General features: G+C 39.8%; 3 protein-coding genes across 4 annotated transcripts in view; 1 reads left to right on the top strand and 2 right to left on the bottom strand.

Moving 5' to 3' along the window:
• The window catches only part of IGSF22 (immunoglobulin superfamily member 22), a 52,164-nt gene extending 42,233 nt beyond the window's left edge, over nt 1-9,931 (bottom strand). Inside the window, exons 1-4 of the mRNA XM_089521019.1 lie at nt 9,815-9,931; nt 4,229-4,386; nt 1,285-1,416; nt 356-492 (exon numbers count right to left, since the gene is read on the bottom strand). Of these exons, the coding sequence (XP_089377145.1) occupies nt 356-492; nt 1,285-1,416; nt 4,229-4,340 (381 nt within the window). The 5' untranslated portion in view covers nt 4,341-4,386; nt 9,815-9,931. The remainder of the gene's footprint in view (nt 1-355; nt 493-1,284; nt 1,417-4,228; nt 4,387-9,814) is intronic.
• Nucleotides 6,952-21,620, top strand: part of LOC149314394 (oxysterol-binding protein-related protein 5-like) — a 642,611-nt gene continuing 627,942 nt past the window's right edge. The window contains exon 1 of the mRNA XM_089521022.1: nt 6,952-7,092. The gene's annotated coding sequence lies outside the window, so the exon portion shown is untranslated. The remainder of the gene's footprint in view (nt 7,093-21,620) is intronic.
• The window catches only part of PTPN5 (protein tyrosine phosphatase non-receptor type 5), a 79,837-nt gene continuing 73,249 nt past the window's right edge, over nt 15,033-21,620 (bottom strand). For both annotated transcript variants that reach the window (XM_089523450.1, XM_089523449.1), the window contains 2 exons: nt 20,848-20,961; nt 15,033-15,629 (listed from right to left, as the gene is read on the bottom strand). In XM_089523450.1, coding sequence (XP_089379576.1) covers nt 15,533-15,629; nt 20,848-20,961 — 211 coding nt within the window. In that variant the 3' untranslated portion in view covers nt 15,033-15,532. The remainder of the gene's footprint in view (nt 15,630-20,847; nt 20,962-21,620) is intronic.

Here is a 21,620-nt window from a genome sequence, read left to right as displayed (position 1 = left end):
AATTTAAGCTTAGGCTTTTAAGAATTAAGTATTCAAAACTGTTGATCTGAATGATCAAATCTTTCTGTCTTGGTTTCTTCCACATTATTTTTTTTAAAGTTCCATCTACCCCGAATATGATTAAATTTGCAAATTTGGTTAATTTTTTTTTAAACCAAGCTCAAATTAAATCCCTGCTTCAAAGATGCCTTTATACAAGAACAGCCAACAAACGTGGTCCTTACTGTATCTGCTGCTGGCATGATTAGGGGCTGACAATTGCAAATGTTGAAGCCTGTTGTTAAAATGTTATCACATTGCACTGGGAAGCAGATAAGTAAAATGTACAGGGGATTTTAAAAGCAGTGCACCTTACCTTAAGGATGTATTCCTTATTGATGCTGTCAAAAAACATCTTTGATCCTTCCTTGATTGGTATTCCACTTTCTCTTTTCCATGTTACAGAAGGCTTGGGGTTTCCTTTCACTTTGGCTCGAAATATAGCTTTGTCCCCTATCAGTAAACATAAAGTAACATTGAGAAAAATGCTGGTTGTTGTGTGCCAGAATTAATTTTTTACGTCTTCTGAGCCAAAGGCACCATGGGAAATGAATGCTAAACAGTAACTACATTTAACATTCTGTGATGGCTGAAAATGTTCACTCTTCTGTTTAGGGGATTTTTCTCTCTCTCCCTTTTTTCTCTAAAGTTTTTTTTTTTTTTTTTTGGAGGGGATGTACTTCTTCAAATCTTGAAGATGAATGGATTTATTAGCTGATCTCTTCATCCCCCCCCCCAAAAAAAAAGATTCAACATGGCTCACAATAAAATAAAATTAAGACAACTAAAGCATATAAAAATTCAAAATAAATAGATTAAGAATGCAGTCTAAAAGACATCAGTAAAAGAGACTACTGCATCCACATGGTAAAATGATTGTCCAGCAGCAATGGGGGTCACTTGCCAATGGGTTATTGTGCAGTTTTGGTTACATGAGGTCTAGCCCTTGGAGAACTGAGTTTGCCATTTGTATAAGAGCCCTGGTGGCGCAGTGGTTAAATGCCTGTACTGCAGCCATTCACTCAAAACCACAAGGTTGCGAGTTCAAGACCAGCAAAAGGGCCCAAGCTCGACTCAGGCTTGCATCCTTCCGAGGTCGCTAAAATGAGTACCCAGACTGTTGGGGGCAAATTAGCTTACTTGCTAATTAGCTTACTTGCTGTTCACCGCTATGATCTTTGGAATAGCGGTATATAAATAAAACAAATTATTATTAATTATTATAAGGACTACCACACTGATTACCTTCAGGGACTGTTACTGGATGGGGCTTCTCCAAGAATTCTGGGATGCTCTCTCCTGCAGGTATCTCAACAGAGCGAGAGATCATGCTGAAGGACTCCACTACAGAAGAGGATTTCTGGGAAACCACCTCATCTGTCAAGCAAAAGTATGTTTGTCATATCAAATAGATGTCAAAATTTCAGAGAAATTTTCAAAAGGACATCTTGCACAGCAGTATATTTCATTACTTCATTTGAGAATCACATTCTTGAATGTCCTCCCCTCCTCCCGTGAATGCCTAATATATAATAGTAACTGGGTGGTATCATCATAGAAATCTTGTCATCCCCTTCGGGGTGGAAGTTCCTCTGTGAATATATTGTGGTTACTGTCAGATGGTGAATATGTTAGATATAAAACAGCCACTTATGCTTAGGCTACAAAAAGTATTTGTGCAATCACTCTGAATGTTATTGTAGTGGAATGTGTGGGGATTCACAAAGCTAATTCTGATTTGCATTTTCAATCAATCAACTTTATTATAACCACAGGTCAGTTATAAAAAGATAAAAGCAGAACATTACAGAAAACTATGATTAAAAATCTTTCCCAAGTACAAGAGCTCCTGTATGTATAAATAAATGGCAGTTCACAGCTTTTAAATCAGTACGAAATAGCATTTACTGATGTTAGGGTGAACTATGATGGGATTTGATCAACTTGCTCCTAGTGGAACATGTTAATATGCAAAACTTTGCAAACTTCAATGCAGGTTCTTTAGAGAAATCTGAAAGAAGAGATCAATAAAAGCTATCAGATCTGTCTGGAAACTTTTCCAAAATCAGATCTATAAACCAGGAAAGAATATCCTTATAACACAGTCAGTATAGCAGAACATGAACTGTTTCAACCATATTGAGCTGTCTGTCTGTATTATATTATTATAAAATGTCTTATGTGGTTTATAAGGGCTTTCAGTCAAAGATCAATTTATATATTTGATCTATATATGGCCTTTCTCACAATATGGGTCCCAAAGTGCCTATAGTCAAATACAATAAAAAGATACTGATTGACAAATAGTAATTGGAAATAGCAATCCATGGCTTTTCAGTGGCTTCTTCTAACATTGTGGTTCTCAGATTTGGGTCCGAAAATGCTGCTGGACATAATCTCCCCTAACACACAGCAATTGGTCAGGGAGTTATATTCTGGAGACACCAGAATTCTACATTGCAGAATTAATACAGTTTGATACCAGTTTAACTGCAGTGGCTCAATGCTATGGAATTTGGGGAGTTGTAGTTTTGTAAGATATTTAGCCTTCTCTGTCAGAGTGCTCTGGTGCCACAACAAACTACAAATTCCAGGATTCCATAGGACAGAGCCATAACTGTTAAAACTGTTTCAGGTCTCTTTAATTCTGCAGTGTGGCAGCAGCCTAATATTCATTGCTATAACAGAGCAACATATTTATGACACATGTCTCTTCTGTATTTGCTATGTATACAGGCTTAGGATTTCTACATGCATAGCACATTTCAACAGTCCTACAAACTTCAGTTGATATAAAGCTTATATTATAGACATTTTAATGGTATCTAATCCCATAGGCTATTCAGACTGTCGATTATTGCACTACACTGTTAAAGTGCTGCTATTTCACTTTAAATGCTCTGGCTGCCTCCTGTTGCATTCTGGAGTTTGCAGTTTAAGGTGGGGCATTTAGAATATTCAGTCAAAGAGCTCCTAGATGTCACTGAACTATAAACTCCAGAATTTAACAGGAGGTAGCCAGAGCAGTTAAAGTGGAATAGCAATGCTTTAAGAGTGTAGTGTGATATGTCTTTATTAGTGGTGGTCTGTAGAGCAAAGACAGTTCTTTTCCCCAAGGAGATTACAATATAAATGAAACCAGAGTGAAGACAAAGGAATACACAGCAGCAGTGACAATCAGAATTTCATATGGAGATGATAGACATGGAACTGGAATCTAAAAGAAGAGTACCCAACCGTAGTTCATTTTGCAGTTTTTAACATGCAATATTAGAAACAGCTTTGGGATTTGGAGAATTAAAAGTGGTATAGAAATGTCTCGATAAATAAAATAAAATATAAAAAAGGAATTATAACACAGGGTCTTAATAAATGTTGGTATTTTACAGTTTAATATTTAAGGCATCAAAGAACCTGCCTGAGAATCTTACTGCTACTACCACCCCTGAAGAAATCACACCTCTGCTTGAAAACATGAATGGGGAACATCACAAGGCCAGTCCTACCTGTAGGCAGAGTGAGGCAGCCACCTCAAAATCAGAAGACTGATTTGAGAGTTATATAAGGATAGAACAATATTTAACTTATTAAAATCATAGCTTTTAAAGCCAGTTGCCTCAGTTGCCAAAGTAACTTGGCTGGCGTGGGAATTATTTTACAATGTGATGAGGGTGGGCATACATTGCTGCTTTCTCAATTACTGGGCCAGTCTCAGAAGGTCACCACAACTCAGAGTTTATGATACTTTCACTCATGTGGGTGGCAGGGTGGGAGTAAATGCAAATCAAGCTGGATCTATAGAAGGGCATGCTGTTTTGTTTGAACATATGGAATCTGGTTATTTAACACCATACACCGAGTGGGGATCACTCAAATCCTGCAGAAATGTAAGCAAATGTAAATGAATACATGTAACAAAATGTCAGCATCAACACACAGGCCACAAACCAGCTAAAGTTGGTTATGACTCATGTTAAGTCCCACATGCTAACCTTTAGCTAAACAGAAAATTTGGTTGATGATCATGGAGATGGCGGAGGACAACAATAATGAAGAAGTTCTGTTTCTTTCTATGGATGCTGTCACAACCAGCTTTATCTGCAGTGAGACCAGTGAATTTTATTTCTCATTGACAAGCCCTAAAATTAGTGGATCCTCTGGCCTTCTGGAGGTTCAATGTTATACTTGCCTCCCAGAATTCTGGTAGTCTGAGACATGTGATGCATCGAGCTGGAACTGGAGCTGGAGACCTGTATGGAGTGATGTGTCTGAGTTTCCGTACACATGACTGCAGTTGCCATCCTGGGAACCTTTGGAGCTTTCTACTGATTACAGTGATTTTCTGAGCTGTGTAATTAAAAGCAAACATTAAACTTCACATACAGTTCAAGCAAATTAACTCTGCATTCCCTCATTCCATGACCAAGAAACAGTGGTGGATCTGTGTGAAAGTAGAGACTAAGCAGACAGAAGCAGTACTGCTCCCAAAGGTTGGGAAAGTTGCTGTTTTGGACTAAAATTCCCCAGAGATTTTGGAAGTTGTGGTCCAAAAAGTGTCTTTCCCAAGCTCTGCCAGAACTGAGGGAGCAAGGCTAGCACCCACTCCACTATTATTCCTGGATGTTCCTATTCATTCCCTCCCCTGTAAGAGAAGGAAATCCATTCACTGCTGTTCAGAATTGTAACTGGCTCCCCTTGGAGACACTGGTATCATTTTGCCCAATCCTGTATTTTAAAATTTGTACCCCACATCTTTAGCATGAATACTCTCATAAGAGAAACAAAACAATAACAAAAAGTGAGAAAATCAGCAAGTAAAACAAAATAGACACATATGTAAATGGAGAGCTACAATTTTTTTCAGTCTCAAGGCTGTAAAAAGTTTTTAAAAGTCAGAAAGAATAAAAAAGGGACTTTGCTTGCTACCATAAATACAATAATGTAGGCATCAAGTAAGATTCTGGACAGGGCACTCTAAAGATAGGGCATCACAGCCCAAAAAGGCATCTCTTTTTAGACTCATAGGAGTTTATCACATGGGGGAATTCCCATGCAGAAACAGGGGTTTAAATCAGAAAAAAGCGCTTGTTAACAGCTTCGGCTGATACGCCAGCTGCGTCCCTACCTGGACTGGAGGGATCTTGTAACTGTAGTACATGCTCTGGTAACTTCTCAACTGGATTTCTGCAATGCGCTCTACATGGGGTAACCCTTGTACCAAACCCGGAAGCTACAGTTAGTGGAAAATATGGCAGCGAGATTGGTCGCTGGTTGTTCCAGGTCTGACCATATAACACCTATTCTGAAAGATCTTCATTGGCTGCCTATTCGCTTCCGGGCTCAATACAAGCTGTTGGTAATGACCTATAAAGCCCTAAATGGCTTGGGCCCAGGGTACTGGAGGACCGCCTCTCCCCATACAATCCGCCCCGCACACTCAGGTCGACAGGGGTGAAATTGTTGGAGGTCCCAACAACACGCTATGTGAGGACCTCACAGAGGGCATTTTCTATCCTGGCCCCTAGATCTTGGAATAATCTCCCAGATGAGTTCCGCTCTACCACATCCTTAGTTCTTTTTAAAAAGAATCTAAAGACGTTCTTCTTTTCCCAATCCTTCCCACCGTGAAAATTATATTATCCCTTACCCCCTTTCATTGACGACCTTGTAATGTGTATATTGACTCCCCTATCCATCTGGCCCTTTTGTTGTTATGATTACCGTGTTGTTTTTAATGCTGTTTTTAATTGATTTTATTGAGATGTTTTATACTCCAATTGTATGCCGCTTTGATCAAATTTTGGAATATTATTATTATTATTATTATTATTATTATTAAAAACCCATAAAAGCGGGTTGATTTTCACACAATGTTGTTGTTAAAGTGGTGTTAACCCAAACAGAAAGTAGATAAAAGCCGCTCCTTTTTACTTCCCAAAAGTAAAAAGGAGTGGCTTTTGTCTACTTTCCGTTTTGGTTATTACCACTTTAACAATAACTTGTGTGAAAATCAACCTGCATTTGCAGGTTTTTCCCAGCTTTTAAAACCCATTTTTGCATGGGATTTCCCCCATGTGATAAACTCCATAGTATAATAAAGTTGGGAGTGACCTCAAGGACCATCCAACTCTCCCCCCCGCAACATGCAGGAAGACACAGGGTTTGTCATCTAACCCCTGATAGATGACAAAGAAGGAGATTCTTCCACACTCTGTGGGAGTGTATTACACTGTTGAATAGCTCTTACTGTCAGTCAGTTCTTCCTAATGCTCAAGAGGAATCTCTTTTCCTGTGCTTTAAATCCATTGTTCTGAGTTCTAATCTCTGGAACTGTAGAAAATAAACTTGCTCCATTTTCAGTATGTAGCTTGTCACATAGGATGGATCCCATGCAGACATGGGATTTAAAAATCGGGGAAAAAACTACAAAAATGGGTTGATTTTGAGACAGATCGGGGTTAATAAGCAACAACACAACATTAACCCAAATGGAAACTTGACAAAGCCTGCTCCTTTTTACTTTGGGGATTTTCTGGAAGTAAAAAGGAGCGGTTTTTGTCTACTTTCCATTCAGGTTAATGTTGCATTAATACTCACTAACCCTTACATCATGTGAAAATCAACCCACTTTTGCGGGTTTTGTCCACTTTCTGTTCGGGTTAACCCCCAACGTCATCTGAAAATCTACCAGCTTTTGCAGGTATTTTCCAGTGTAAATTAAGTTTCTGCATGGGATCCGTCCCAGGTGATAAACTCCACTGACATCCTTTCAAATATTTAAAAAGGGCTATTACAGTATACCTGTCCGGGAATGCTGCCCGCAGACACTTGACAGTAGCCGATAACAGAGCCTTAGCACAGTGGAAGTGAAAGTAAAGCAGACCTTGCAAGGAATCAGTCTGAGAGCAGTCCGAGAAAACAAGCCGAGTTCAGAATTCCAGAAGTCCAAACGTTCCGAGAGTCAAGCCGAAGTCAGGATACCGAGAAACAACGTTGGTCAAACAGTCCAAGGTCAAACAGCCAAGAGATAACAAAGTCCGGTCCAAGGTCAAGGTAACAAAGAATCCAGATACCAGGAGCTAGTGCTAACAGCAATCACGCCGAGAGATCATGCAATAAACTCTAGCAACCAGCATTAGTCTCTCTCCCACTTAAGTAAGGGAAACTCTCCCTCATGCCACCTGAGGCTGGTTGGCTAATTGCCTCTCGGCAATTCTCTGTGATCTGCGCCTGCAAGCACTCTCGGCTCTTCTCTCTTTGAAAGAAGGCACCTGCATGCAAGCTTCATCCCCAGAGTCCCCACTAGGCAGTGGTACCATAGAAGGCCTCTCTTCGGCACTAGGACCTGGTTGAATCTCCTCCTCTGGGGCTGGAGGATCACAGCTGGGACCTGGCAGGGCAGGAACAGCACCTGGCGTTGCCTCAATCAGCCCTTGCTCTGGAGGAGGTTCATCCTCCTCCTCATCCTCCGAGAGCTGATCTTGGCTGACCATGACAATACCACCTCTTAAACTTCTCTTCTCCAGGCTATACCTATCCAGCTCCCTAAATCACTCTTCATAAGGCATGGTTTCCAGACCTTAGTTGGCAACCTCTGTAGCTCCTAACCAGGGTCTCATTTTAACTCTCACTATTCTACCCAATCACTGAAATAATCATCTGAGGTCAGAGCCACCAAGATGAAAGCCTAGACAGGTTGGGGGGGGGGGGGAGAGAATGAGGATACTGCCTCCAATAAGAATTCTAGTCCCCATGATATTTTCCTTCAGTCCCCAAATTTCTAACATTGCAGTAATTTAAAACTTCACTTGAGCATTTAGAAGTATAGTTTAGTCACCCCAAGAAATTGGGTGGGCCAAAGTTTCCAAAGGAATGTAAACATAGCAAATGGAAGAGTTCTAGGTGTAAATGATATTCAATGTCTTATTCTCTGCAGTGCTAGAAATTTGGGGACTGAAGGAAAATTTCCTGAGGGGCAGAGGTCTTATGTGGCAGGCAATACCCTCATTTTGCTCCTCTGTAGCTACAGCACCATGAAAGACTTATATGATTACTTTACTGATGGGTTATAGTATTGAGAAGAAAGTTGAGACCCTGGGTTGGAAACTGCCTGGGGTTGGAAGGGGGCTGCAATGGCTCCCTGTGAAACCTTGGAAGCTGCACTGCCCTGAGTGGGTTGTAGGGGGCTTTTATAAAGAAAAGAAAATATTTTGAAAAATCAAATTGGGAAGGCTGATGAGCTCTTGGGGCTTCAAAATTGGCTGTAACCATGGACCCCTCCCTCTCTGGCCCATAAAGGTAGAGATCAGTGTATTAGCAGGATTGGAGGGGGTAGCTGGGAAATAATGTTCTCTGGATTCCAAGACTGATGGTTTCTTGCCACTAGCAGCAGTGGGAAAATCAGGGGCTCAGTGGGTATCACTGTAGGGTGGGTGAGGGGCTTTCACCTCCACCCCCTAACCTGCAAAGCCTAGATCTCAATGGGCAGGAAAGATGTTTGAAACTCATGTCCATTGGGGCTAAGGCAAGAGATTTGTAGGCAAACAATTGTGTGCACTTGACATAAAGCTTTACATGTCAACATTAGCACTGTGGATAGAGCTCAGAAACAGATCTGGGAAGAAGGAAATTGTTTTAATGCTGCTGAGATATAATCGCACCAACCAATCTGCCTGGTATCTGACAGAGTGGTCCACTCTGACAGGACTCCTGGATGGAGGTCAAGGTGGATGGAACAGACAGCAACCATGAAACGTCCCGTCGTACGCTGTACTGATCATAGGTGTGCAAGCTTATTTATTTCACTTGAAACATCCAAAATCACACTTCTACCGAGAGCCACCCACCAAGTATATCTGTCATGAAGATCATGGAGAGAGTTTCCATGACAACACTGTTGTGCACAGCATTGGAGGAGGGGGCTACCATTGGCATATGAATGCTGTCTACGTGGCAGGGCATTTGACATAAGCAATGCCTTTACGTTGAGGCTTCCAGTCTAAAACCCATCCTTCAGCCCCTGAATGTTTTTTCCACTGGATCCTATATAAGAACGGGCCTAGATTCATTCAGATTTTATTCCTGTCCTAGCATGTCGTCATTATCTCATCACGTCATTGGTATCCCATCAATCTCTGTGTCGCTTTGATAATAAACTCTGTTAATTATGTTTATTAATTACTATTTGATGTTCTTTTGTTGTCTGTTTATTGAATCATTTCCTGTATTGCTATGTATTTTATATGTATTATCCTACTATAGAGGCCCCTTCCCCTCCACCTTTCCCTTCTCCTTTTGTGTTGTGTCTTTCTAGATTTTAAGCCTGAGGGCAGGGAACCGTCCAATTAAAAAGATTGTATGTACAGCGCTGTGTAAATTTACAGCGCTTTATAAATAAAGGTTAATAATAATAATAATAATAATAATAATAATAATTTAATTTAATTTATACACTATTGACTCTTGCCTAAAACAGTGATCCATGTTTAAAAACCAAAACAAAAATGTTGATCTCTCAACATACAGACAATTTACTTAACTCTACCTTACTGATGGCCCAAAACATTATAGGAATTTCATTGATTCAGAATGCCAGTTTTCTAAATATTAAGGATGTGTGACCTAGCAATTATGATAAATGAAGTTGAGTTCCATATTCAAAGAAAGCCCCTCACCCTTCCCACTTCTTCCCCTCCAAAAAAAAAATGCAACAATCTGAAGGCATATACTTTTCCAAAAAGTATAATAGGCACACTAAACAATTTGTAAATGGTACCTTTTCTTTTTCTAGCAGTGAAGGCTGCTGGTGTTCTGTATTATGAAAGAGGTGTTACTGGAGCATCAGTGAGTTCTTCAGAGTCCTGTAGAGATGTGAAGTAGCTAGAGTCTTGGCAGACTCTGGAAGACAGCTGGATCCCACAGCATATTTCAAATATGGTTCTGTGTAGTTCAGACTTTAAATACACACTGGCCCCTTGTGGGCTATGTGGTTACATCCATTTCTGCAGATTCAACAGTTTCACATACTTGGAGTATTAAAAAGATGAATCCTCCAGGGCAAAACCATGCTGCATTTTTCAAGAAGTTAGATGCAGCATGTTACCCAAGACAGTGCCTTAATATGTCATGTAAAGAACAGTATTTCCAAGCCCAATGAGCACCATGTCATTAATACCAGGAAATGTCATCTGGCCTAAACTTTATTGTACAATGCAGCAGAGTTTGCATTCTACTTTTGAATTCCTTCTTGTAGAAGTTACATTGGTAGATATGGAGGTGTCACATTCTTCCTTTTCATTCTACTGTAATGTCCAAGGGGTATCTTGTGCTGGGTGTTAGACATTCAGAAATCTTCCAAAACGTCTTGTGTGTGTTTCTATTTGGACATTATAGTAGCAGGTCAACTAATAGATGTGCAAAGCCCTTGGGTGTCTGAGTGACACCAGGTGCTGTAACAACATCTGAGTGTCCTCCAAGAGAGTTTACTAAGCTTCCTATAAGGTTTCATACTGAGGGCCCTTCCATACTAAGGCACCACATTAAGGCACTATATGCCACTTGAACTGTCATGACAACATCCTAGAAATTCCTGGGGTTTGCAGTTTTAAAACAGGTATTCAGAATTCTCAGTACAGAATTAAACAACACCGTATCCTTGCTGACCTAGATAGTACCAAACAAAAACAGGTATACTGTACTAGATAAGCAAAGAGCAAGACTCTATTTTGAAGAACAAAATGAGCTGTATATAGCTTGAGCCAACATGAATCATATAAACATGCAAACTTGGAAACACTTAGCAGGAAATGTCCACCAGTAAATTCCAATTGTGAAGCTGTCCTGGGGAGCTGAAGAAATCACAGATGAAATAGAGACTAGACCAGTGGTTGGATGCAAGATCCTACCACTCTCTTTCCTTGAATCATACACATTAATCATTGTTGGTAGTGGGAAGTCCAGCATGCAGGAATTTGGAAGCTCCACTACAAAGGAAAATTAATATCTTCTTAATAAAACAAGGACTCCCCAAGGCAGATTCACAATTGGAATTTACTGCTGGACATTTCCTATTAAGCTACCCCAAGAAATTGTGTTTGCAAGTGTACGCCACCCCTGCTTCCTGTACAGTGTTACTGCAGCAACAAAATGGTGCAGTACCGCTGTGTAGCAAAAAAAAGGAGCCACCTAGAGCGGCTCCTTTTTTGTGCCGTCATAAGGGCTGCAATGTAGCCCTATGACAGCACTTCCTGTAGAAGACGTGTGGGTGTTCAAATGTCAAGTCATAGACACGCCCCCCATGTGGGCGGTGCTGTGCAATTATGGCACTGCTTGCAAGTAGTAGGGCTCGAGAGCATGTGGTTGGTGAGTGCTCCCAAGCTCTACTATCGCCGTCAGCACATTGCTTCCTGGCAGTGTGTACCAGGCCTTAGTATACCTGTTTTGGTTTGTTACTATTCAGAATTCTCAGCCATGGAGCTTCTCCTGTGTCTCCCTAAACTACAAACCTCAGGATTCTATTAAGATGTAGCCATGGCAGTTAAAGTAGAATTATAGTGCTATCAATGTGTAGTGTGAAAGGACCCTGGGACATACATTTTACAGTGAACTTTGTTCAGGCCACTGTCTCCAGCACTCTTACTTTTACTACTGGAACAATTGAAAACTTCAGCTGAAAAGCTCTATCTTTGACACACATCATTGCTCATCTAATTAAAACATGTAACGTACTAATGAATAGTTTGAATTCTATTGGTAGTCCTAAAAAGAGTAGACCCACCAAACCTATGGAATTTATATAAATATATTTATATAAATTTATATGAATTTATATAAATTCAGTGGGTCTACTCTGGTTGGGGATACCAATAAGATTCAGGGCAATATGTCTATATTTTAAAAATCAAATTCTGATAGAAAGTAAACAACATGTTTCTTCATACCAGAAAAGTCATATGTAAGTACTACAGTATATGCTCTTCTAAAAAGCTATAAAGGACTTTAAAAATGGCCATCATAGGGTTGAACTACTCACTTGACAAATATGCTGAAAAGGGAATCTCTCAGCTAAGTTTCTCTTTTAATGTATAATTTCATCCAGAATGTATAGCTTATTCTGCCCCCTTCCCCTCCCCCCCATATTACAAAGCTTCACTTACCCATTATCATGTAATCATGACACTGTACATTTCCCAACTTCACAGAAGTGTGAAGGCAGAGAAATGCATGTTATCACAACACAATGTGAGGCAAGTTGATTCATGTTATTGGAGATGGTGGTGACAACCTATGACAGGAATGTAGTTTTTGGTGGACCCCTTTGTTATATTGTGTTTCTCTGCTCTTCCAGAAACAAACCCATAGGGTAGAAAACCCCCCACTACCTCACATTCAATCTTTGAAGCTCAGATTTCCTCTCTTACGTGTCATGATAAAGAACTTTAGTGACCTTCCATCCCTTCCTTTTTTCAGCAGACATTTAATAAATCTCCTTCACCATGGACCCTTTTAAAAGCCTCCGCAGCATATTCTCATTGTGCTCCATTTACTATGAGGACCAGATGACTATGCAAAGCAAGAAGTGCTCCTCAGGATTTTCTCTGACAGATCTCTGGGGATGGAATACCACAGAGAGGCTTTACCTTATAAGAGTAAAGAAGAAGTCTTGGAAATGCCGCTGGGACTTAAACTCAGGTCAGACATAATAAATAAAACCTTGACTCAGATAAGCAGTACAGCTTCTCAGAGGACAGATCTTTTTACAAGGGATATGCTGTTACAGGAACTGCCCCTCCCTCAGGTTTGCTTCTTCAAACAGATTGCATGAAATACACGCACATGCAATAAGAGAGACTGTGCAGCTACAAAGGGGCAAAATGAGGGCATTGCCCTCCCAATAAGAAGTCTGCCTTCCTCCATTAAATTTCCTTTCAGTCCCCAAATTTTTAGCACTCCAGAGAGTTAGAGTGAGGAGGTGTTACTGCAATGCTAATAGATGGGGGGAGAATTGTTACTGGATGGCAATACACACGTGTGCATGTGTGCACATACACACACACCAGAGACTGTCCTGGGCTGTATTCACTCATGAAAGAGACTAAAATGCTGTCCCTTCAATCTCAGATCTGTTACGTTCTTCCACAGAATCTAGGTCTAGAAAAATGGAATGGAAAATGGTGCCATGGAGAAGGCTATGCTGAATCCTTCTCTCTGATGCATAATGATTTTATGTTCAGGATTTTTTGTTTGTTTGTTTGTTTCCTTTTATAGAGAAGTACTTCAACATATGACCTGAAGTGTTTCAGTTTAGTAAAAGCTATTTCATTTACTTCTTCTGATTATGGAAATAGAGTAAAGGACCAATAACACAGAGCAACTGTTGGTGTCTAGAATTTGCATCCTTCCTTTATATCTTGTGAGTTACATTCTACATATCATTCACTAGGTCTGTTTCCTTTAAGCCATTTTATCTCTGTATTGGGACAAATGCTTGTTAAACATTTTCCATAAATGATCTAGAGTTAGAAGTGAGCAGAAAATGGAAAAGCTTGTGAACAGCCCAAATTTGCTAAGCAGTACATAAGAGCCCATTCACCTCTCCTATAAACTGATAGCCAATCTCACCATGAATTTGTCTAATTTTCTTTAAAATTTATCTAATTTTCCTTAAAATCTAAATTGGTGGATATCACGTGTGACAACAAATTCCACTTTATAATTGTGCCCAGTGCAAAGAAGTACTTTTTCCTTCTAGTCCGTATTTCTCATTATTCAGCTCCACTGCATGAGATTCTAGTATTATTAGAGACAGAGCACATTATTATTCTGCCTTTTTCCCAGTTCAGGATTGAAGTTGACAATGAACCATACTTGCCATTTTATTGCCCATTCACTGAATACAGGAGATAGCTTTGAATATAATCTGGTGTCATCAGCACACAATCACCTCACTGCTTCTCCCCAGCTGTAGATCATTGACTAGGAGGGTAAAACTGCACCAGTCTCAATATAGATCAGGGGATGACATGACTCTTGACTCTGCTTCATTGTGAGAGTTTTCATTTTCTACTCAACTGCTATTGATCCACAAAAGAATCCATTTTCTTATTCCATTATTGCTAAATTTGCTCAGGAGCTCTTAGTGAGGGAATTATCAAAAATGTTTTAACAGAAACATGTTGAGAATAGAAGCAGTAAGCACAAGCTACCTCATGGGGTATGTGTTCTGTGTGGCTGCAAAGCAGAAGCCATGACAAAACAGTCATGTCAAAGTGCTTCATTACTCTCTTCTCACAAGTCCACCTTCTCTTTCTGTGCCTTCCCAAACACCTGGGCTAGACTGCTACATGGTAAATAAGGACCAGGGAGCATGTCAAAACATTCACTGGGCCACCTCACTGCATAAAGAACTGAGTCCAGAAGTGTACATAGGAACATCCCAGCTGCTGTGTTGCTCATGGGAACTGGCTCTGGGACCATAAAGCAATTTCTATCCATCAACTGCTTCCAACCAAAATCCACAGTTCATCTATTCCCAATCACCAGAAAAACACTAAAGAATGCTATAGTTTCAGGACGTCCAGTATTGCAGTGAGATCAAGTGTTGGGTTAGATTTATTAAAATAGGCAGACAGGAGATGGCACAGGTCTATTAGGGAAGCTCTGTCTCCTATGAAACCAATCAGGCATTCTGACTGACCAGGGAAAGCATGGCTTCCAAATAAGCAGTGTGGCTGGACCATACACCAAAAATGTGTACAGCATTTAGAAGATATAGCTCCAACCCTTTCCCTCATTAGTCTCCATGCCCCATAGAGCATTAATGGACCCCACAATGAATCAGGGACCAGGCCTCAATGTGGCATGAAAAACAGTTCATATAGTTGCTTTCTTCCTCATTTTGATATACAGCCACAATGTAGGGGCTGATTTTTTTAAAAACTGAGCAATCATATAAGACATTAAAAACATTATTTCAGTACGAATCCACTTGAATCCTTTAATGCAGAGGCTCAGAAGGTCGTATGATATACACAGTATCCGGTAGTTTAAAATGTAAAAACAATCCATCAGGAAAAAAAGGCAAAAAAGTTACTTTTCAAGCTTAGTAAACATACATTACAGACTTTAGCAAGACATTTATTAAAGAGTTTCACACTGTACTTGGATCTAGTAGCAATTTTGCCATTTTAAATAGCAAATCTGACAATGAAGTTTTAAATTTTGTAACAAATGGAGCTACTGATCTTATTTACAGTATAAATAGGCCTTTTGGGGGTGAAGACAACAATGTTCTGTCACATGTTGAAGAAAAGCAGTATCTTAGCTCTTAAATGCAAAATAAAGCAATATGAAAGTAAAACTATATATATTTATATATGTATAAATAAATATCTTCTACTTTTGAAATTTCCACGTGTTTCTTGTCATCTCTGGAATACATACGATTCTGGTCAGAGTTCTGTTGATTTTTGTTATAACAAATGGTCCTGAATCCTTATTCTTCTGCTGATGCTCTAGAAAACTGCTTTTCATACAAGCTCATGACATGGTGGACAAACTGATATTGTTCACATGTTTGGATCATTCCACCCCTGGAAAGAGAAGGAAGAGGGTAAAGTTGGAAGCTGATATTCCTTATGCAATTCTCAAGTACTCACAATAGCCATACAGTGTAAATAGTAATAGAACACAATATAATCAACATAAAAATCTAGTAGTGGTTTTTTTTTTTGGGGGGGGGGGAAATGGGGAGTGGGGGGGGGGTTCTAACCAAAAACACTTTGCAGTGAAATCTTGGATGGGTGGCATCTAAGATCCATTAAGCATTATGCTTGATTTTAAATCCATGGGTCTGCTCTAGGTGCTTCTTATATAATAATCTAAATAGGAAAATAATTTCATTGTGTCTGTTAAAACTGACCGTGAATGGATCAGAAGCCAACTAAAATCACCAGGAAAAAATGAATTTAAGATGTTGACTTGGTTTGGAAAATGTAAGTCTAATTCAGCAAACACAGGCATAAACAAAAATGATTTTGAATTGGGGTCCCTGGCTCTATTTAAGACTCTTGTTGTTCTGTGCCTTACAATCATTTATGATTTATGTGGCCCTAAGGTGAAGCTATCATGAGGTTTTCTTGGCAAGATTTGTTCAGAGTGGGGTTTCCTTTGTCTTCTTCTGAGCCTGAGAGAGACTTGACCAAGGTCACTCAGTGGCTTTCCATGGCTGAGCAGTGATTCAGTCCCTGATCTCCAGAGTCCTATGCTCAAATCACTATACCACTCTGACTTTACTTACACATTCAGAATAATCACCTATATATTCAGAATAATCACAACCATGACATAGCCACATTTGGAGTGAACCATTTAGGTCTTTTTGTGCATCCGTGTGTGTGTGTGTGTGTGTGTGTGTGTGTGTGTGTGTGTAAATCTCTACTTTTTTAATTTTTAAAACCTTCCTGTACTTAGAAAGCTAGCACAAATGGAAGAAAAGCTTTAGTTAAAGGATTCTTCAAAATGTGACAAGGCTCTTATGTATAGATACCTTTTTTTTTAGTCTGAGAGAACACTGAAGCACAAGATAGCCTGTCTGTGGTCTGTGATGGTATAGTCCCAGCAGAACTGTAGCTGCACAACTATATGGAAACTCCATATGGAAACTGGTTTATAGGGATTTCAGCAGTTGGCCTTCCAGGTTTTAGGCAGATGCTTTCCTGGGCACCCTGCATCCCAGTAGACCAGCACCATTGACAGCACATTTCATGTTAGTCTCAGAAAGGACCAGTATGGGTTAAAATTAGCTTCTTCTATTTTATTAGAGTAAAAAGCCAAGGAGCATTTCTAGTTCATGTACTCCATCTGCATATGACTTTCAAATTCTTTAGTTATCAATATAGTTTACAATTAAAAAAAGGATTAGAAGCTACAAGCATACATCAAAATAGACAATCTCGGTGGTTATACTAGGTGATGTCTGAAGATCCTTTGCAAAAACAAACCAGAAATAGACTGCAACCTTACCGTGATGAAGGCAGACAACCCCTCAAATGGAATCAACAGCACTACCCTAACAGCTTGCAATACCCTGGAATAAATGCTGCTCAAATCTGCTGGCTAATCCTCTCAGAAGGCCCTAGCAGTTTGCCACTTTGGGAAGCTAATTAAAACCCAACCCATGTGCTTCTCGGATTGATAGCCGATATACAAGAGCCATTCATGGCACAGCAGGATCAGCAGGTCTTATGTGCATTTTTCCTGATTGTGCTGTGCAAATATGGAACAAGGTATCAAGTCCAGAATTTTATATCCTGAAAGTTGCATCCTTTTGAAGCCTGGTCAGTAGCTATCAAGGGAGATTGCAAATGATCTATGGTGAATTATGATACTCTGCCCTCAGACACATTTATTTGACACCATCTCTGCTATGCTTTCTATGAATTCTATTCTCTTGGGCTTGCCTGTTGAGCAGGATTTGTCCTAAGCTTTTTCCTGCCCTCCTGCACAAGAAACCAATGGACCAGTGTGACCCACTGGGCATCACCATGCTGTAGCTCTCCCCAGAAACAGGGGAAATTGGAGTTTTTCTAACTGCAGAGTGGGTAGGGGGTTAAATGGAATCACTGAGGCTGCATCCACACTGCAGAAATAATCCAGGCTGACAGCACTTTAACTGCCATGGCTCAGTGCTATGGAATTCTGGGAACTGTAGGTTTTTTTTGTTGCACCAGAGACCTCTGACAAAGAATGTTGACTGTTTCCCAAAACTACAGTTATCAGAATTCCATAGCATTAAGCCATGGCAGGTAAAGTGCTGTCAACCTGGATTATTTCTGTTCTGCGGACACAGCTTTATTGTCAGTAGCATGATTCTAGTGGTCAGCCCTACATCTACTGCAGCCAGAAAAGCTCTGCTTCCAGGGTGCAAAACTACAGCATGGCAGCATTGTACACAACCATTAAAAATAAGGTATAGTGCTAGCTGAAGATGAAACAGGATCCTCCAATCAACCCTCAGTTCTAGCACAAGATTACCAATCCTGGGAATACTTCAAATTATTTCCCAATTGCAAAAAAAGAGGAAAACTGTAAGAGAGAGTAAGAAAAATCAAGAAATTAAGAGTCTGACAGGAATGAAAGATAGGAAAGGAGGAGAAGGAAAAAAGTATTAATTTAATTTAGGAAAGTATAAGACAGAAATGCTATTTATAACTGTGAAGCTGTGAAACCACTCCCCTAATTATAATGGTGAGTTCTGTCAAATATACTAGAGATATTAGGAGACAGCCTCGACAAGACACTGACTGAAAATACACAAGCACTGTCCCTGAGGTCTGATGACACTGCGGACCGAATCAGAATTCTCAAAATTGATGTAATAATGAAAGGCACTACAAATTCTAATGGTGAAAAACAGGACTTTCTTCTTCTTGTTGTTAACTGCCTTTAAGTCAACTTCAACTCATGGTGACCCTGTGAATGAGACATCTCCAAGAACTTCTTGTCCTCCACTGCTCTGCTTAGATCCTGCAGGCCCAGGCCTGTGGCTTCCCTTCAGTCTGGTATGTGGTCTTCCTCTCTTTCTACTGCCCTCCACCTTTCCTAGAATTATTGGCTTTTCTAGTGAATCATGCCTTCTCTTGATGTGTCCTAAATATGACAGCCTCAGTTTAACTGCATTGGCGTCTAGGGAGATTTCAGGCTTGATCTGTTCTAGTACTGTTTGTCCTCTTGGCCGTCTACAGTATCCTCAGCACTTCTTCCCCAGCACCACATCTCAAATTTGATTTTCATTGGATGCAAAGCTGCTAGATGTATCTTCAAACATTTATCTTCCCTAGCCATACATGGAGCCATCAGATAGCTGGTCCCAATAACATGCTATTAATTAAAACTATGACTGAAAAGGAAGAATCTTTTCTGTATTTTTTCTTTTTCTCATCTATTTGTTTTAAGCAATATTCCTGACAAAAGCTTTATTTCTGACTACATATTTATCTTCCAGTTGCACAAACTGGAATCCCATTGGTTAGTCCCAACTAGAGTAGACCCACTGAACTAACTGTTGAGTCAACGGATATACTCTTGTCAGGACTATCAAGAGGACTGGCTAGCAGCTAGTCAATGGATTCAATGGATATATTCTAGTCAGGACTACCAAGAAGACTGGCCAGCAGTCTAGGCTAGTCAGTGTATCCAGCTACACATTAGAATTGGAAGTGCAGACAGGCATCAGTTTTCTTTTAAAATAATTTCTAGCCTTTCGTTTTGGTGAAAATTCTGCATATAACCACTAGATGGCAGTCCAGCTAATGCAGTTAGCCAGTACCACAGTACAGTGTGCATGTGTTCCCTTTTCCTAAAAACCTAAGCTTGAAGCCACCCTCTAATGTTTCAGATGGAAAATTTCAGATTCTATACTGATGTCTCCAAAATGTATGTGTACATCCATGAAAGAGCTAAAAAAGATCCTAAAGAGTAAAAAGTAAAGATACATAACTGAGCACTAAAGTCAGAATCATCCAAGCTGTAGTATTTCCCATCACTATGTATGAATGTGAGAACTGGACAGTGAAAAAAGCAGATAAAAAGAAAATCAACTCATTTGAGCTGTGGTGCTGAGGAACAGTGCTGAGGATACAGCGGGCAGCCAAAAAGACAACCAAATCGTTCCTAGAACAGATCAAGCAAGAACCACCCCCAGAAGCCAAGATGATCTAATTGAGGCTGTCGTACTTTGGCCACATCATGACTCATTATTGGGAAAGATTGGAGGTAGCAGAAAGAGAGGAAGAAGCCATGCCAGATAGCTAGACTCAGAGCAATGGAAGACAGGGAGTCTTGGACATATAAATCACTTCCTCTTAACCAAGGGTCACACAGTATATATATCCCACACACCTCCATGCCACCATTCTCTGAAGATGCCAGCCACAGATGCAGGCAAAATGTCAGGAATAAATACTTCCAGAACATGGCCAGATAGCCCAAAAAGCCCACAAAAAACTATGGATGCTGGCTGTGAAAGCCTTCAACTTCACAGTCTTGGGGATGTCTCATCCACAGGGTTGCCATGAGCTGAGGTCAATTTGAGGGTAGTTAATGATTACAAACATCCACACAAGTGTATTTTTGGAGATATCCTTAGATAACCATATTTAAAATTACAGTTATACATTCTGCTTCCCTGGCCCTGCCCATGTACCACAAAGTAACCATGAGCTAAACTAAGGACACTCTACTGCATCCTCTGGCACATAACACAAATGAATCCATGATTTAGCCCTACAAATCAGCATTATTGAAATTATGAAATTATCTACCATTTGTGAGTTCATTAAGTGGAAAATATAATACAATATTTTAAAAATTCTGGTCTTAACTGAATCAATAAATTCTGTAAAGGTCTGTCGTTTTGCTCTTATGTTAATTTTTCCAGACGTTTCCAAGCAAATATTCTAGTTTCTCATTCTAATAGATCTGATGTTTATTACCATTAATTAGCAATAGCAAATAGAATAAAAGCAACAAAGTAAAATAAAATTTAAAAAGTAAAATAAAATTAGTTAAGAATATAACTTCAAAAGCCAAGGGTACTTGTCTTAAAAGCTAACAAGGAATCCTTCTTTTTGTGCATTTAGCATCCATCCATTCCCTAAAATTCTCCATATAAATTATTTGTATCATAGTAACTCACATCTTTCATGTGGAGTCCAAAACTCTTTGTAGACGAAAAAGAAGGAAAAGCTTATAGCCTCTGGATCACCAGAGTTGCAGGTGGTGTTGTCTTATAGAAAAAGGTTCTCTTACCTGTCTAGTCGTAGTTGGCAAGTTGTTCTGAGTATGTCAACCACACCTTCATTTTTCCACTGTTTGCAGCAAATGCTGGTAGCAATGAAACAACCAGTCCTCCCAATCCCTGCACTGACCAGAGGGAATAATAGAGAGTGAGTGGGAAAGGATTTCCAGAAAGTGCAGCAATGTTCCTTTAATAATTCAAACAAACACTTGCCAAAGGTACAGAGCCAACAAAACAACCTGACATTCTGAAAGAGAGGGAAATGCACTTCTATATATTTATGTAGCAAAAATATGCAAAGTAGGGTTAGCCCACTGGCTCAGGATTAAGTTTCCAGTCAAATATTAACCCTATGATATGGGCTGTCTTGTTTATACTCTCAGATGCAGATGTATGCCAAAGAAAACAATTTCTTCTAGGTAGACACAAAAACCATGAAGTGTCATTGCTGCTTCTTAGTCCAGCCATGTATATTCTAAGGAGCCAGCAGAAGTGTGAGTTGATGAAAGTGATAACAGATCTCTTAGTCATCCCAACAGGCTGGGAGACTCCCTTAGTCAGAAAGTTCTTGCATATCATGATAATCACGATCCTGTTGTCCATGAACACTGATCCTATGATCTTGCTTCTTCTAGTTTCTCATGTATTTTAAATTTGGACCTAAGCCATCAAACAAGGAGTGTGTATTTGATCTTCATTCCAAAATATGTGGGAAACTGGACAACAATGGGCCTATTCCCACTGGCGGAATAACCTGTGTTCAATTTGGACTCTGCCCGGTATT

Source organism: Sceloporus occidentalis, unplaced genomic scaffold (assembly GCF_023333645.1).
Source record: "Sceloporus occidentalis isolate IW3139 unplaced genomic scaffold, rSceOcc1.0.p SCAF_4, whole genome shotgun sequence".
Lineage (NCBI taxonomy): Eukaryota > Metazoa > Chordata > Lepidosauria > Squamata > Phrynosomatidae > Sceloporus > Sceloporus occidentalis.
Note: the sequence above shows the minus strand (reverse complement) of the source record. Positions and strands in the feature narration are given on the sequence as shown.